Source organism: Protopterus annectens, chromosome 5.part1 (assembly GCF_019279795.1).
Source record: "Protopterus annectens isolate FY-2018-M chromosome 5.part1, PAN1.0, whole genome shotgun sequence".
NCBI classification, from domain to species: Eukaryota; Metazoa; Chordata; order Ceratodontiformes; family Protopteridae; genus Protopterus; species Protopterus annectens.
In genome coordinates this window covers 269124750-269143832 of record NC_056736.1, presented here as the reverse complement: position 1 = coordinate 269143832, position 19083 = coordinate 269124750, and the positions used below count along the sequence as shown (strand labels likewise).

The following is a 19083-nucleotide window of genomic DNA, read 5'->3' as shown; positions in this document are numbered from 1 at the left end:
TTTGATAGATGCTGGAAGTCATAAAACAATAAAACACATCTAAGACAATACAGAAAGATCCCCAGTTTTAGACATTGTGTCTCCTTGCTGCCATAAAGTAATTTAATTTACCTATTTTTCTGAAATTTGCTAGACTGCGATTAACCTCCTGTATCCCAGTTTCCGTTATTAGAATATATACATTTACACAGTTACAATAGTGCATGTACATTTCTGTTATTTTCCAGTAGGGCACACTATGGCTCCATTTTTAAGCTCAGTACTTTATAAAATATCTTTTCAACACACATGTCGTTACAAACCTAGTTTGATATATACATGACATACAGTTCTAATACATTTCTAACACAAGCATCGTACATGAAGCATGTTGACATTCACAAATGAAACATAACAATTTACAAAATTCAAGACAGCTGTGCTGGCAGTATCTCCCTTTGCCACACTTCTATATAAATCATGTTGATATTCACAAATGACATATAATTATTTACAAAATTCCAAATAGCTGGGCTGGCATTATTCCCCCTTTGTCACACCCCCCCCCAAATACTCAAGCTAGTTTTTCAAATGACCCTTAAAAAACATTGCTTGAGAGGGATGAGCCTATTTGGGAATACATTATTCCATTCTCTGTCTTGAGATTCCACCTTCCTTAGCATTGCTGACCCCAGCACAGTGCTGCACTGTCCTATCATATGCCTGCAACCCTAGGCTCCACCATAGTAAATTGGGCTTTTGCTGGCTGGCTCCCTGTAGCCACAGATGCCTCTCCAACTCCTCCTGCCTTCTACTGCACATACCTAGAATCAGAGCCTCCCTATCATGTAAGGTTTCATGGTGTTAACATGGTACAATTTGTTCCCCGGCTTCCTGCCTAGCAGTTCTACCATGTAGTTAAAAACACTGACCTTCCTTACCACTTTGAAGTGTCCCTCCCAAGCTGCATGTGGCTTGTTGCATCCAACAGGAATGAGAACCTTAACCTGCTACCCCACAGCATACTCTCTAGCTTGAGCATTCCAGATCTTTTTCTGCTGTTAGGCTTCTACCAGGTTCTCCTGGGCCAAGATCAAAAGTTCCCTGAGCCATGTCCTGAGGTTTAGGACATATACCACAACACACTCCTTGTGGGATTCACACTCACCCTCCCACTCATCACAAATCAAATTTAGAGGTCCCCTCACCCTATGCCCATACAGCAACTCAAAGGGTGAAAAACATGTGGATTCCTGGGGCACCTCTCTGTAAGTAAACAATAGATGGGGCAAATATTTGTTCCACTCCTTCTCATTACAGCCGAGTGACATCTTCAGGCATTTCTGCAGTTACACCCTAATGCTCCTCTAGGTGTCAAATATTGCCTGTTCATATTTGCATTAATAATTCCAAAACCATGTTACATACAAGGTATCGGAAAATTTTATCTTGAAGCATACATGAAATCAAACACAATTGTATTGATATATGACCTCTGTCAATGGGTATTTGTTAAAACTGTAAGGTGATAACTTCAATTTTTAAATGTTGAAGCCACGCCCACTAGGAGTTAAAGGTACACACTCAAAAGAGCTCTACTGGAGGGAATAAGTTAAACTGGTCTGCAAATGCCTGTAGCATAGTCTTGAGCATAGAGTTTAACCTCTCCACCAGACCATTAGTCTGGGGGATGGTAGGGTTGGTCTTTAAGTGCTTCACCCCACAGCACTCCCACAGACAAGCCAGCAGTTCTGACATGAAATTAGCACCTCCGTCAGTTAATATTTCTTTTGGGAAACCTACCCTGCTGAAAATCTGTAACAAAACATTTGCTACCTTTTCTGCCTCAATGTAGGACAGGGCCATTGCTTCAGAGTATCTGGTAGAAAAAATCTACTACCACTAGCATATACTTCTTTCCTGTGGAACTTGGGGTACTTAGAGGCCCCACAATATCCATAGCTACCCTCTGAAATGGCTCCTCAATCACAGGTAAAGGCATCATAGGAGCTTTCACCTGGTCTCCTGCCTTACCTACCTTTTGGCACTGCTCACAGGTCCTGCAGTACCCAATTACATCACTGGAAATTCCAGGCCAATAAAAGTTCTGCATAATACGTCTCTTTGTACACTTTATGCCCATATGACCTGCAAAGGGAATGTCATGGGCTATGGCTGGAAGTGTCAGACAGTAAGCTCTGGGCACTACCACCTGTTACATTCTCTCACTATTTAGCCCTCCCTCAGGGGTCCACTTTCTACACAGTAACCCTTTGTCCCAGTATACAGATTTCCCCTTTCCTTGAGAATCAGGTGCCTCACTAGCGACCTCCCTCAGGCCTTGTAATGTAGTGTCTGAGAGCTGAGTCTGTCTCCACAGTCTCTCTTTGTAACCCTTCCCAGCTCCCCTTCCACAGGAAGAATGATATCCTCTGACAGTGGTGCCTCAGTGTTCGTCTGGGTACTACCACTCACCTTTGCCATTGCAGTCCCTCTGTCTAAGGGGAACATCAGTACCCACAAGCAGTTGTGGCTCACCTTCAGTCTCAATGCTACAGGATAGCTCCCTCCCTGAAGTAGCCACCTCATCAGTCCTGGCTTCAAGTGTACAGTCTGCTTGCCCCCCACCCCAGGCTACCAGACCCACATGCTTGTATCCAAGCCTGACTGCATGTAACTGCATGCACACAAGGTACTATATTATCAAAATCATTCCCTATCAGGACATCTGTGGGGAAATCCTCAAATACACCAACTTGCTTGGTTCCTTTTCCACCCCCCCAGTCAAGGTGAACACTAGCCAAAGGTATTTGGAATGGGGTCCCTCCTAAAGCTCTAACTGGAGTAGACTGTGCAAGCAAGTAGTGCTCCTCTTTAACAATTGCAGGCTTCACAATGGTTAGGTCAGAGGCTGTGTCTCTCTTAGCAGTGACCTGTTTCACATCTACTAAGATAGGATATAAACTCATGTGGTAGTTTGTTACCCTTGTTGTCTCCATACAACTTACTGCTGGCACTCTGTCACTCCCACTTACTGACTCTCCCACTTGTTGTTTCCTACCTTGCCTCAGTGGACGTCTATATGCTACATGGCCCCACTGTTTACATGTAAAACATTTAACCCTTGATCCTGGCCATGTACTTAAACTAGTGGCTTCCCCCATTACTGGCAGACTATGTTGGGGCTGTTTATGCTGCCCACCATGGGTTCCCTTAAATCCATGTTCAGCACTGGGTATCCCTTTCCTGTGCAGTGATATCCTGCTTGCTAGTATAGGTCTCCCTTTTTCCCCAACTCATCTAAAGTCCTGCCTTCCTTATCTGCCAACCAGATTCTCATGTCCTCAGGTAAAGTGCTAAGGGCTTGCTCCTTCACCCAGAGGTCTTCTAGCCCATCAGAAGTGGTGACCCTACATGCACTCACCCATCTATGAAAATAAGTGCTTAACTCAGCAATATATTCATGCACACTTTCATCTGCCTTGCGTCTATGCTCACGAAACATTTTTCAATAAGCTTCAGGTGTTAACTTGACACAATATAATAAACAATTTTTAACAGTATTATAATTTAAGCAATCAGTATCAAACAATTTAGAAATTGCAGTTACAACTTTACCATGGAGTAAGAGGGTCAGGAACCGCACCCAGAGCCCTTGGTCAACATTATACTCTTTATGTACACCTTCAAACAAATGAATAAAACTATCAAAATTATCACCCTCTGTAAATTGTGGAAGAAATTTACTGACCTTTATTGCTTCTGGGATTCAGTTACTCCCTTTCCCAATACCTCCATGACCCCAGCGAAGAGTCAGCATCTCTTTTTCATGTTGTCTCTGCCTTTTATTTTCCTCAGTTTCCAGATGTCTCAGTCTCTCTGCTGCTTCTAATTCAATGTGTTTCTCCTGCTGCAGTCTCTCTGCTGATGCTAGTAATAAACATTTGACCTCCAGTCTCTCTGGAGGCATGGGTTTGAATCCCACCACTGCCACCAATAAATATGATGTCCCACTACTGAACCAGTAATCAAGGTGCCTTAATCTTCACCACTGGCACCAGAGGTGGATGTACACTGAGGGGATGACAAGTATACACACAGTATTTCCAGATGCATCTCTCTGCATCAAGTGCAATATCCCTTAAGAGCACATAGAGACCACAGTCAGTCCAGAACTAGTTTCTCCCTCTTTCTCCAGATCCCCAGTAAGACTCCCCACTGGCACAGCTATAGAGTTGAGTCCTTAGCCAGGGTTCCAAGCCAGGTCCTCCAACACTCTGTCTTTCCAACCAGTGCTTCATGTCCCCTGCCCAAGTAGCTGACACACATGCTCTTGGAGATTTGTTTTACACACAAACATACACACACACACACACACACACACACACACACACACACCTGGGAAAGGCTGGCACAGCTTTACTAGCTATGCCCCTTTTGCCCAGGCTATAAGGTAGTTACCACTGCCACCAATAAATGTGATGCCCCACCACTGAACCAGTAATCAAGGAGCCTCAATCCCACCACTGCCACCAATAAATATGTGATGCCCCACTACTCGCCCAGTAATCAAGGATCCTCAATCCCCTCAACTGACAAAAGTGGGGGACGTACACTAGGAGGATGACAGGCACACATTATTTCCAGATGCAGCTCTCTGCATCAAGTGCAATTTCCCTTAAGAACACACAGAGACCACAGTCAGTCTGGGGCTGGTTTCTCCATCTTTCTCCAGATCCTCAGTAAGACTCCCCACTGGCACACCTATAGGGTTGAGATCTCAGCTGAGTGGCCAAACCAAGACCTCCAGCACCCTCTCTGTCCAACCACTGCTTTGTGCCCCTGCCCTAGTAGCTGTCACATGCGCACACACTCTTTGAGGTTTGATTTATATATACACACATTACAAGGAAAGGCTGGCACAGGTTTACTAGCTATGCTCCCTTTTGCCCAGACTATAAGGTAGGTATTACTGCCACCATCCACTTCCTTATCAGCTACTTTAAGGCCCTTAACAAAGGGTGTCCAATCTTACTGTGTAATGTTATTATCAAGAAAAATGGTAGTTTGACCAAGAGCAAGGCTATTAGGAATTGCCCACAGTGTCACAGAATAAATATGCAAGTACTCTCAGAACTTAAATATCTCTACAAAGATCAGCCACAATGAAAGGTTTAAATATTTAATAATAAATAATAAAAGACGAAGACAATACTAAATATATATTTACAATGACATCAGAGTTCAAGATCATTGGCAATATTTAAAACAACATTGCGGGCAGTCTCAAATAAATGAAGAAAAACATCTAAACTATGCTTCACTATATTCCTGACTATACCTAAGAAAATTATTATACCCTAGTTAACTTACTTACAGAGCAAGACAAATGTGTGGTGGCTGGATTTTGTCAGGTCCAAGACAGAATACATAATGCTCTCAGAGACTTCTTAAATTAATATCTCAAATATTACTGCTGGGATAGCTTGCAGAATGAAATAATTTCTTGTCATCTGACTCTATCCCAGGTAAAACCCCCACTGCTGGAATCTGGCAGTATTTAGCATCTATCTGTGAAAATACATAGTCAATGGCTTTTCCTCAGATCTTTCAAAAATGCTGGAAGTCATAAAAAAATAAAACACCTCCAATTCAATACAGAAAGTTCCCTAGTTTTAGACAATGTATCTCCTTGTTGCCATAAAGTAATTTCATTTAGCTATTTTTCCTGAAATTTACTACACTGAGGTTAACCTCCCGTATCCCATTTCCGCTGTTAGAATATATACATATACATTTACAGAGTTACAATAGTGCATGTTTGTTTCTGTTTTTTTCCAGCAGGGCACACTGTGGATCCATTTTTAAGCTCAGTACTTTATAAAATATCTTTTCAACACATGTCTGTACAAACCCAGCTTGATATATACATGACAAACAGTTCTAATACATTTCTAACACAATCATGCTACATGAAGCATGCTGACATTCACAAATGACACAATGATTTACAAAATTCCAGACAACTGTGCTGGCAGTATCTCCTTTTGTCACACTTCTATATAAATGTTGATATTCACAAATGACATATAATTATTTACAAAATTCCAAATAGCTGGGCTGGCAGTATCCCCCTTTGTCACAAGGTGAGATAGTGTTTTTTTTATTTAATTATTTTTCTAAACACAGAGGTGAATATTGCGGGAAAGAGGTCACTGATCTGCTACAGACAGTTAAGTACAAAGGGCTCTGTTGGTATATGTCCTTAACAAATGTAATGGTTAAAATACAAAATGGAAGCTTTCACTTCAACAAAGCATTATTTGAAAGTATTCTTGGACAGTGTGTAGCATGGATGATGACAAATCTGTAACTTGCAACACAACATTACTGTAAGTGAACCAGGAACAGTTTGTACATCCAAAGCAGAATCTTCACTGGTTAGTTTTTTTAATATTGCCAGAAACAATTATGACCTTTCAGTCACTTTCCTATGTTTGGTTGTAATAATTTTAAGAGCTTCAATACTCTTCAAAATTGGTATAATTTTCATGCCATATTTATCTCAATTATATATCTGTGTAGCCTAGTAACTGTTGGCATAATCTCAAGAAATAAATATATATACTGTCAGACTGTTAGCAGTTCTTACATTCACGATACTGGATGTTAAGAGGAAGTGCTAATATTAAGCTGTGAATATTCCACAGATTCACAAAAATAAAGAAAACATTTTAAAATAAGTATTTTAATTATACCTGTGACTTGCTGCAACAGATGTGCACAAGTACTCAATTAATTCCTCGGCAAGAGAAATTAGGTATTAGTATGACAGTAACACATGCAAACAAAGACCAGGTATGAGTGCATATGACTATATAGTGTGTTCAAGAAATTAATCCCTGCAATACCTGTGGTGAAGAAAATTCTAGCACAGTGTTCATAAAACTTTACCCATGTTAAAGACTAAACCCAAATTAATTCACTTAAGTAGTTATGAGAGATTTTATTTTATTGTATGAAAAGTATGGTTAGACTATCAAGGAAAATAAAAAAATAAATATAGGAAAAGATGGGTTCTCTGTTTTTTCACTGTGAAAAGTGTTTTATTACAAGAAGATTATTCTTTCTGGTATGCCAGCGACTAGGCTTCATTTAGGGATCAAAGTGTATTAAAGCAAGACATGGAAGAAAGATTTAAGTAGCAGATGATCAGATGTCTACTCTATACTTGAGAGTGATGGGGTGCTGTATCCTCTGCAAGACCCTCAGAGGAAACTGGAGGGGTTGCAGGAAACTGGATGCACATTGGTGGAAGTGTACAGCTGTCTACAATTGGCACAAATGAGAAATAATGCATGTTTCACAATTTGACATGAGTAAACATCAGGAATCAGGAAAGAGGTTAATTTCTGGGGGTAGTGTCTTAAGTATTATCCCAGGTTATCTCAAATGTAATGGCCAATCTATTTATTATGTTTTTTAGGCACTTCTTTCAACAAGAGTTCATCTACTTGGGCAGCCTTGGCTCGAATTGCTGGTCTCTGCAATCATGCTGTCTTTCAACTTGGACAAGATACAATACTTATCCAAAGGGTAAGGTATAATATCATGAAATTAATGATACACACACATGCAAATATACATACATATGTATGTATGTATGTATGTATGTATGTATACATACACACATGCACGTTTATCTATATATATATATATATATATATATGTGTGTGTGTGTGTGTGTGTGTGTGTGTGTATATGCATTATATAAAGAGAGATTACATTGCCACACACACACACACACACACACACACACACACACACACACACACACACATTCAATAAACTAATAGTAGCACATTTTGAGATATGTGTAAATTTATGTGGCTGAACTGGGTAAATACTGAAGTCTGTACCTTCCACATCTCTCTCTTGCAGATTTATAACAAGTTATTTCTTTCCTAGTGGAACTGCTCCATTATCAGACTTTATCAAACTGCAAATTACTTCTTTAGCTGAAAGAATCAATTGTCAATCTGTATTGCTGAACTGCTGGAGATCACTGTTATCTATTTCATTCTCCATGCCACATAAACTGGTACCATGAGCTGTATTTCAGATCCATCCACCCACAACCTCTTTTCCCATTTTTACATGTGGATTTGGAGTGTTACTTCAATGGTGACACTCATGTAGAACCAAGGTTCTCACCAATGAGTGGTTAGCCCTGCTGCAGTTGTTCTTCTATACCACACATACCTACATACACTCACTAAGACCTATGGCCAATTTAGGGTGTCCAATCGGCCTACTGCATGAATTTGGAATGTGGGACAAATCCAGAATACCCAGAGAAAACCCACAAAACACAGGGAGGACATGCATACTCCACAAAGAAGGCACCCCAGCCAAGAACTGAACTGGAGCTCCTCTTGCTGTGAGGTGACAACATTATCTGCTGTACCATTGTGCCACCCTTGTATTTTGAGATCTATCTTAGAAAAGAAATAAGGATGAACAAAATACATACAAAATGCATGCATCCGTCCTACATGACAAATGAAATGAAATCAGCAATTGAGTATGAGGAAACTTAAGTTCTTGTATTTACATTAAAAAAATTATATTTAAAGAATAATTTGCTCTTTATTGAAGCCTCAGCACACCATCACATGGAAACACATGCCTGAGCTTACAGTATTGACCGATGTGTATCACTGAATTCAGCCATGAGGTAGCTCACTCCAAGAGATGCAGACAGTTTTGCTTAGCAGCATGTGCCCAGATGTGGGAAGGTTATTAAGGTTTTCCAGGTCTTAATCCAGTAGGGAGAACTATTATTTGGGAAGCTGGATATATAGCTGAGGGCTCTGATCACCAATGGAAAAAAGAAGTTAACTCAACTCACATGTCTCACCTAATTAATGCTTATGACTCTTTCTAGTGGCAAGATAGTAAAATACAATGGTCTCTGAGACTCATGTAAGCTCACAGAGATTATAAAAGAGTTGGCTCAGCAATGTCTAATAAGATACTTGCTCAATTCAACTAGTGGTTTATAAAGGGCAACAGCCTTCTTGGGGTATCTGTCAATAGAGCCCAGGTGCATCCAGGCTACATCTCTAATCACTGGCTCCCCAGGGATGTGACCTAAGTCTCCATGTCCTTCCTTACTACCTACTACTCAAGCTCATCAGGTGTTAATTGTCTGTTTAATATCTAGGCTCTCATGTGCAAGCCCTGATATGGGAGGGTTCAGCATTCTCCTGCAACATGAGCTGACAAGCCCTAATGACCCATGTGAGGCCCTGAGAATTGAGATCTTGCTCTTGAGTACTCCAACCAACTTCTCATTGAGCCAAGAGATACTTCCCAGAATCAGACTCTTGGTCATCCACAACCACCAGCCAATCATTTAAGGGCAGTTTGGCATGTACAGTCCAGAAGACCCACCCCAAGTTGGAAGATGGAGATGCACCTCCTCCAGTCCCTTTTACATCTTCCAAAGGCAAAGACTGTCTCAGGTTTGAACTTTCACTAGTTGAGGATATCTTCTCTTGCTGAGAGCAATTTCAGCAACTTCCAGGAGTCTATAACTAGTCCTCTGTAACTCAGTCCTTGTGATGGTTTTCCAGCTGAAATCTGAGACCATGTGTTGAGCCCTCCTGCTTACCCCTGTATGACCCACTGTCAAGCCACCACCAGGCAAGTCAGGAGTTTCTCACTTCAATGTCTGGAGATGAAATGATTGAAATTCTGGTCTTTATGAAATTACTTCACATCATGATCCTCACCAAGACAGCAATACCATGTTATTGCATATCTTAGCTAGAACTTCATTGTCCTTAAGTATGCCATATTCATTTATATCAATACATCAAACACAAGAAAATTTACCCATATAGGTCAGGATCAAAGTCCAACCTGTGTAAGAGACATAAAAGAACTTCCATGCTAATGGGCTAGCTTAAGTGACATCATTATCAAAGGTGGGCTCCTTCAATAAAAATCAAGGACTGTCATTTGTAGGGAGGATGAATCCAACTGTAGGTCCTATCAAGGAGTGGCTACAATATTAGAGCTATAAAGTTAGTGACATACCAAGATATTATGGTGCAATGAATCTACGAAGCCTATTTCATAATGAACATAATTTTATTTGTTTATGTCCTATGAACATCATTGACAATTTTATCCATGTCCTGTTCATGTCATCAATCCCTTGTCAGTCAGAAATGTTGCTCTAAAACTAGGTTAACCCAGTTAAGCTAAAAGACAGAAAATAATTAGACTCACTTTATGCCCTAAAAATAAACCACAACCTAAAATAGCTAATATCACGTAAATCAAACCTTGAGAACATACATCTGACATCAAATCAATCAGATTAACTAAAGTTATTGTAGAATATAATAAAAAATACAACTACAACCACCCAAATAGAAAATAGCATTACTTAGTAAAACAGACCAAGCTTAAATTGATTAAGTAATATTAAAAACTACATAAAAAACTAAATTTAACATATAACTAACATATCTTAACATAATCCTGACCACACCACTAAAATCAATCAATTAATTAATTAATTAATTAATTAATTAATTAATTAATTAATTAATTAATTGAGATAGTTAATTACATACTTGTTTGTTAACCAGGTGAGTTAACTTGCCCAAGTTCCCCTTTAAGACATAGCCCAGGCTCAGCTAGGAGCTACTTATAATGCAAATTCATTGCAACAAGAAATGAAAAAATACGCGAAAATTACCTGATACCCATATGTTACAAATCACCTGAAAACAAAGTATAAAATAAACCATGAGACAGCCCATTGGTAAGCGCTTATGGGAAGCAGATAGTCATATTCAATAGTCATCAAAGACAAGCAAAGCAATTACCATATTCCAAAAAAAAAATGAATAAGAAACACTAATTAAAAAAAAAGTCAAAGAACACATAAATGGAATATATGAGGGTCTAGCCACATGATGCATGAACTAATACATACAGCAAGATTGGGAAATTCCATTTCACAATGTGTAGCCTGCCATTCATTATAAATCTCTTTCCTTGATCTTACAGTACAAGATATTTCATGTGTCACACTCCAGGCCCATCTCCCAAAGCCATAACTATCTCATCTATCACCGACTGGTTCTCCACAATCTGGAACCCTCAGCTCTAGTTGAGGAGCAAACAAAAATTTAAAAAAGTGAAAAAAAAAAACAGGTCTATTTACTAATTTAGCACAGTCATAGTACAGGAAAAGACAGGTCTGTTTTTACCTGATCTGGGACCAATCTGAAGAAAACAGTGAGCCTTTGTCTTCCCATTATTTATGGCTTTGTCCAGATTTCTTACTTTAAGAAGTTGAGAGATATGTTTCAATCTTTGATGTTAGCCAAAAGTGCTCTTCGCAGCACCTGCAATATGTCCAGTACTGACTCTTTCTGCAGTTCATACAGAGTTAAATTTATTGGTAACATCAAAATACAGTAATTTCTTATGAGACCCCTTGCTCCTACTACTATTGGAACTGTCTGGGTATCCTTCTTCCACATTGCCCTCATTTCTGCCTGTAAATCCTGGTATTTTATGACTTTATGTCTCTCTGTATGTAAAATGCTGTAATCACTGAATGTAGCAATTTCAGTGACCAATGCTTCTTTTGTTTTCTTTTATTGAACTACTATATCTGGTTTTCTCCCATCTGTTTTTGAACTGTTGGTAATGGGTGATCCCATGTGATATAAACATAATCATTTTCTATAATGCTTTGTGACTCATGTTTCCAATGCTTCTCAGCTACTTCAATATTATAATGTTTGCACAACCCCTGATTCAGCAGTCTGCTACATTATTATGCCTTTCAGTATACAGTCCTTCTGCCATTTGTGTATCACACCCACTAACAAGATAAGCAACTGTTTCCAATTCTGTTTTACAAAACCTGTACTTGTCTGTTTCTCCAACGTGTTCAATGGCCTTTGTAAACCAACATGTACATACAGTAGTCCACTATCTTAGACTACCAATATTAACCTTTCATCTTTCCGTTTAAATTCATCGCTTTTTAAACATTCCTGTGTTAGATCCTGATCAATGAGGATGTTCCAGAAGTTTATTGTACTTGCAACTATATTTGTTCATTTTCCACATTTCTTGCCTTCTCATCTGATCCTTTACCTTATACTATTGCTTTTGCTTTTTGGCACATTCATTTGCTGCCTGATTTTTATCTACTTCTGGTTTGATTTCCATTTCTGCTTGACAATGATATGTTTCTGCTAAACTAAACAGGTAAGTCATCTTAGACCTGTTCTCCACATGTTTTACAACTTTCACTTTCTTGAACTTGTGAGGTCAAGCAGTCCTGTAATTGCAGATCTATACATGTAATTAATTTCAAAGAGGCCCATACCTCCATCAGAAATGGGACTATGTAATCTTTGTATACATTAATTCTTATAAATCATTTGAAAAGCATGAAGAATTTTTCTTGTTTTCCTGTCCAAATGATCCAATACCTTTTTGGGGCCAGTAAATCACTCCAAAACTGTAAGTTAGAACAAAAAGAGCAAATTGGTTTATAGCTTGAACTTTGTTCTTAGATGTGAGGGTTGTTTTCAGTTTTAATTTTAGTCTTGCAAAATATTCCTTACAAAGTTTTATTCACATTTGTTCATGTCTTATTGTTGATCCTTCATCAGTTCCCAAATAGTTATACATTCCCCTCTGGCTCAAGTTTTTTTTATATCACATTCCTGTCCCAGACTAATATTTTCTTGGTGCTGCAGCTTTCCTATTTTAAAGGTTGCTTTTGCATATTTATCAAGACCAAATGACATTCTGATATCATCTGAGAAAGTTTGTGCTTTCAGTTCCTCATCTGATGAACTATACATTTTTAAATCATTCACAAAAAGAAGATGAGAAGTCTTTACACTTTATTGTTTTCTGGTAGCCAAATTGTAGCCATTGCCTAATCTGTTCAGTAAGACATCCTAATACGTTAAGGGCAAGACAAAAGTGCAGAGGTGAAAAAGAGTCACCCTGGAATATCCCCCGGATAATAATTTGTCCTTTATCATGGCTTAGCTGCAAAGTGGCTTGCCACTGTTTCATGGTCACTGTAATGTAATCAATCAATGCAGGGTGTATTTTATACATTTGTAAGCACTCTTTTCTCCATGAATGTGGGATGCTGTCAAATGTTTTTTTGGAGTTCAGGCAGTATAGCACAGATGATTACGATTAAGATTACAGTAATGAACTTTATCCTATATGCTTCAGTTTGATTTATTTGGCCTTCATTTGCCAGCTGAGTAATTCTGAGTGAGTAATGCAACTGCATAGTGCTTCCAGATCACCCTTGGAAAAAAAGTAATGCACATTTAGGATGATAGCACTTGATGTTTTAATCAAAAAAGATGTTTGTATATATATATATAACATATACCACCACATTACCTAACTGATAAACTCTTAATTTTCATCACGTCTAACCTAATCCTTAAACCTGCTGAACTCCATAGCAAATAGTGAAAGATGAAGCTAAAAAATTCCGACAAAAATCCATCCATCCATCTGACTACTACAAATACAGGCCCTAACTGCCAACTTCACCCTTTCTCAGAAGCAATAAAACCCAAACTGAAACTGAACCCTAAAAAAGAAAATCATACTCTCCATCACACGTCTAGCCATTACATAAATAATAGAATAAAATAAAAAGGCCAAACAATACTAAGAAAAATTTGCTATGAAGTAACTTTATATCCAACTACAACAAGGTCCAGATCATAAAAAGAACTAGGGACAGTGCTACCACATGTGAAAACAAGTACCAATCTGCAAATGCAAAACATATTGAAATCAATAGGAAATAATATACAAATAATAAAAAAAGATATTGCTCATTGCCCTTATAAGATAGTTCCCTTTATAGTGAGGTACAGGGATTTCAGTGTAGTATCTATCTATCTTCTATCTATCTTTTTATCTATCTATCTAGTTGATCTATTTATCTGTCTATCTCTCTCTCTCTATATATATATATAATATATATATATATATATATATATATATATATATATATATATATATATATATATATATATATATATATTTATATATATATATATATATATATATATATATATATTTATAGGTTCATAGGTGTGTACTAGGTTATCGGCCCTTGAGCCTATATAAGCCTAGCCCAAAAAGATTCCCTGGCATCTTGCTGCCTGACATTAGTTCCCAGTGCACCTATCAAACAAGGCCACTGAAGTGATCCCTGGGATGAATTTTCTATTGCCCATCCACTCATCAAGATTCCTCTTGAAGATGGCTAGTGAGGTGCTCTGCTGGACGTGAATGGGAAGTCTGTTCCAGAGCATGGGTAGTTTCTGGGTTAGGAACTTGTCCCTCCTGCATGTTCTGTTTATTGTGGTAATGAGGTTGAGGTCCCTGGACCATGTGGCACAGAGGGATCAGGGTTTCTTCAGATATAGCATATCTAACAGCTCTGGGTCAGACATGGCTTTGTAGGTCAAGCAGAGATTGCCTTTAAGTAGGCAATATGAGACAGAGTATAGCTGGAGCTTTTTGAGTCTGTCCATATAGGGCATGTGTTTAAGTCCAAAGATCCTCTTAGTGAGGTATTTTTGTGGCCTTTCCAGTTGTTGTAGGTGTCTAGTGAGGTACATGCCAAATGGAGTGTTGTATTCTATAATAGGTCTGATGAGGGACGAGTAGAGAGGGACTATGACTTCTTTCTTCCTAGATGAAAAACCCTTTGTAATGAGATATGCCACATAGAATGACTTTCTGACCACAGTGGCAATGTGGTTGTCAAAGGAGAGGTTGCTGTCAACCTGTGTCCCCAGATCTCTTATCACACCTTCAGTGTTTAGTGGACTACTGCCTATGTGGTAGTTCATGGGCACCAACTTTTTCCCAAAGGGAATGACGATGCATTTTTTGGCATTGAGCTTAAGGCCATGGTTCTGGCACCAGTCATTGGTCACAGTGAGACCTTTTTGAAGAATGTCTACATCAGATGGAGAGTCAATAATCGCTCCCAGTTTGCAATCATCTGCGAACTTGGTCAGCAAGTTATATATATGCAGAGAGAGAGAGAGAGAGAGAGATAGAGTAGGAGCGTAGTAGACAAACCCACCAATGTTAGGGATTTAGCAGGATAAAGCTCTAAAAAATGTAGTCTTTTATCTGACTTGGAGACAGTCTGAAGAAGTCCTGGCTTAAGGGACTTAAAGCTCATAGATTTAGAGTAGGAGTAAATTGATCACTTGTCTTTACTTAGTGAGATTATGTTATTTTCTTTAGAGTATTCCTAGATAAAATAAAGACAAGCCACTCTAAAATCTGCAGATAGGAAATATTTTTTTCTTAATTGTCTCCCTTTCTACAAGTATGTGCAGTCTCAGAAATAGTATATATGAAGATTGGGAGTGTGTATCAAAGCTCCTATTGTGGGAGTTGAGGTGGAGGGGTTAATGAGTCCTAATGTGAGTTTGTGTACTTTTTTTTTTAAGATATTTTATTTGGAGGATATCTATACAGTCCTCTTTATCATTATAGACATAATAATAACTAAAATTTTCTGCCTTTTGTATTCTAAAGCATGACACTAAAATGATTTACTTAGAACAGCATATAGAGCTTTTCGTAACATATTGATTTGACAGGGTGATAGCCTCACTGTTTAGAGTGTTTTTGGTATGCAGCCTGGTTGTGTGCCACTAATGCATACATTATAAGTAAATGTGATGAAATAAAAAAAATCAAAATGCCTCTCCTGACAGTCTCACAAGACCTTCACTACTCAATATTATTTGCATAAGATCATGCTTTATTCCATACGGAAATTAACAGAAACAACAGCCAAAAAATTTAGCTCTAGCTAAAATGGCATTCATAGGTAAATAATAGGCTATTAGTCTGTAAACTATTGCAAACCTAGCCAACAATAAGAGGTCAGATTCAAACCCTATACCTTAACCATTATGCCAACCCTGCCCCCGCATCTTGTTTTCCTCATATAGTTAAGCCTCTGTCATTAATTCAGTCTCTCTCTCTCTCTCTCTCTCTCTCTCTCTCTCTCTCTCTCTCTTCAGCAAGAAAAAGTATTCCACCACCAGTCCAGTACTCTAAGAATTCTCATTCCTAACGAATGTAACCCGTTAGGACTTCTAACCTATTTTTGTACATTGACTTACAGCAGAAGTATTTAAAAGGTGAATCTATAATCAGCTGTTTGGTCACATCAAAGTATGACATACAAACAGCACTTAGCACAGGTTCATATAACATTTTTGTACACTCACTGCTATTTGCATATTTAGAAATAAAAATGTTCCTTGCCATAGAAAAAAAGTCATATAAAAGTGTGTTTATTGGCTTACATCATCACTTTTTAAAAATGACAAAATTTTGACAAACATAAGACTGACTAAAACATTTAGAGCATTCAAGTTACAAACATCTGAAACAATGAACATGTAAAAGATTTCGAAAAGAAAACTATTTCCTTTTATTATGTCCAATTCACAACAGTGATACCTAATTTGTTCAAACAGTGGTAATGCTACGGAATCTAAAGTAAGTTGTACAGATAGTGTTAGGGTTAGGATCAGGGTGAGGGGTAGAGTTAGGGTTAGCATAACGTAGCATGTGCTAACCCTAACATTACCCCTGTCCCCATACCTCTCAGCCTCTCAATGCAAGAATTCTGGACTAGACCAAAATTATTGGGGGACAAAGGCCCAAAATCAAAGACAGATTTTAAATTTTGCTTGTTTAAATTTGCAAAGTAACTAGGATGTTTTCCCACTTACCCATTTCCTGATGTGCTTTTTAAACTTGGTGTTTTTGAGTGTTACCAACCCCTACTCTAAATTTAGCTTTAGCAGTCCCTCCCCATCTTATCTGATCTATTCATTGTACTGGGCACAGCGAAAGGCTCTTAAAACCTGTTTTAGCCTTTCCTTGATATCACTCCACTCAGTGCACATTGCAGTATTCCGAGTGCTAACCCTTTCCGGCTTACTTTTGAAATCTGTAACATCTGGGACTAGACTATCAGTCACTGGAAAGCTTGAGAACTGTTTTTCAGGAACCAGCTTGGGATTGGTAGTTCTATTTTAGTCCTGGTGAGAGATGGAGCTGGGAAACATTATGTTTATGAAGACTGTTACTGTATTTTAAACTATTTATTGCTTTTTTCTGCATTTTATCGATATAAAGAGTATTTGGTTTTCATTGGTCTAGCTGCTTCTAGTGTGCTTTGAAATCACCATAACCTAATCATCCCTCGTTGCTGGCTTGTCTGCCTTAGAATCACCCTGTAATTACTTGCAGTAGCTAGTTGTTTGATTTGTTTCTGGTAGTTCTATACTTTTGGCTAACTAAAGTGTGTTTTTACATTAAGAAGGCGTTGACTCCAGTTCTAGTGACAGTAGAAAGGTAGCCTGGTCTGTCTGAGTTGAGAAACACCCTAAGAGGCTTAAAGTGAGATTATTTCATTGAGTACAAGGCTTTTAGTTGGTTTAGTCACTTTGCTTTGAGTCACACAGTGGTGTTTAGCAGTGCCTTGTATGGACAGATGCACTTGGAAACTAATTTTTCCCTATAAAACCTCACCTAATACTTCACCCAGTACTCAGCTGCACAAAGAGCAACTTGTTCACAACTTGTTTGTGCACTAAGGAGCACTGCCACACAAATTCAGTCATACATAGCGTAGTTGTAGTTGCTACCTTCACAGCTCCCAACCTATAAGATCTTCCCTGATCCAGCCCTGATGGACTGTTACATATTTGCAAAATAAACAACACTAGAATTATTTTCTCTAAGGATCTAAACTTCATCTATGACATAAACAAAACATGTAGGAGGGAAAGCATCTTCAAAAGTAGCTTGGACCAATGGATGGGAAATCTCAAATTCCCCCCCTGGCTAGTCACTTCTATCCCTTATGGACAGGGGCAGTCTGTAGATGCCATAAGGCACAGACATATATCAAAGCTATTCTAGTCCTTGGGCATTGATAATTGGGAAATTGTGCATGAATCGTTTGGCTTAAAATGGCTCTAGGGCCATTAGCCTAGTAACCTCTTAAGATCCTATTATCCTATGACCCAAGAAACTCATATTTCATACTTGGACTTACTGGAGGCTTTCACCATTCAGCTCAATACCATATTATGGGAAACTTCAACTATTCCACTATGAACTGGGCTACTTACAAGACTCCAGACTTACAGGCCTAGAGATTCCTGAACTTTGTAAACACAAATGGCCTGGACCAGATAGTTTATACATTCACTAGGTGTAAAACATACTCAACTTGGAACTCTTAAACATGGGAGAACACTGTACCTTTCCTAGTCTAGTGTCCTCTCTGGTAGATTCAGACCAATAAGCTGTCAAAAAGCTGTCTCCTTCTGTGACCCTGGCTAACCCTGTAATATTTATGCACTGTTCTAAGGCTAACTTCCTACTGCTAAGTGATAACCTGTTAAAATTTCAAGCCTCCCTCACCCTGACAACATAACTCTGTATCCAGAATTGTTCATCAAAACTGTGTACACTCATGACAATAAATGCATAGAGACAGCTGTGTCCAACAGAAATCAGCCCAGAACTAACTCAAAATACAAATCATCCTGATGAATCAAAACATAAAGAGGTTGTGCAACAAAAGGAAAAAAGTCCTAGCCAAAATTAGAAAGTGCAATTATCAGCATAGTAAAAACACACTCATCAATCTAAGCAAATAGCTTAGAGGGCAATTAAGTTTACTAATGCCAAATTTTAGGTAAAGTTAGCCTCCCAGGCAAAGGTTAGCCACAAGACTTTCTTTATGTATATCTGAAACCTGAAAGACAGCACACAGAACGGATTGCAAATTAGGCCAGCTACATGGAGCTAGAAGATCTAGCAAATCTACTGGTGACAAATTCAGCCCTAGTTTTACCCTCTCTGTCCCCCCCAAAAAATACCATCATACAAAATATAACACCCCCAACTATCACTAGGGAGCAGGTCCTAGATGCACTCTCTAGGGCCAAA

General features: G+C 38.6%; 1 protein-coding gene across 1 annotated transcript in view; it reads left to right on the top strand.

Annotated features, from left to right (window-relative positions):
- The window catches only part of LOC122803366 (sodium/potassium-transporting ATPase subunit alpha-1-like), a 577066-nt gene that overhangs the window by 203738 nt on the left and 354245 nt on the right, over nt 1-19083 (top strand). The window contains exon 10 of the mRNA XM_044072943.1: nt 7466-7575. Within this exon, the coding sequence (XP_043928878.1) occupies nt 7466-7575 (110 nt within the window). The remainder of the gene's footprint in view (nt 1-7465; nt 7576-19083) is intronic.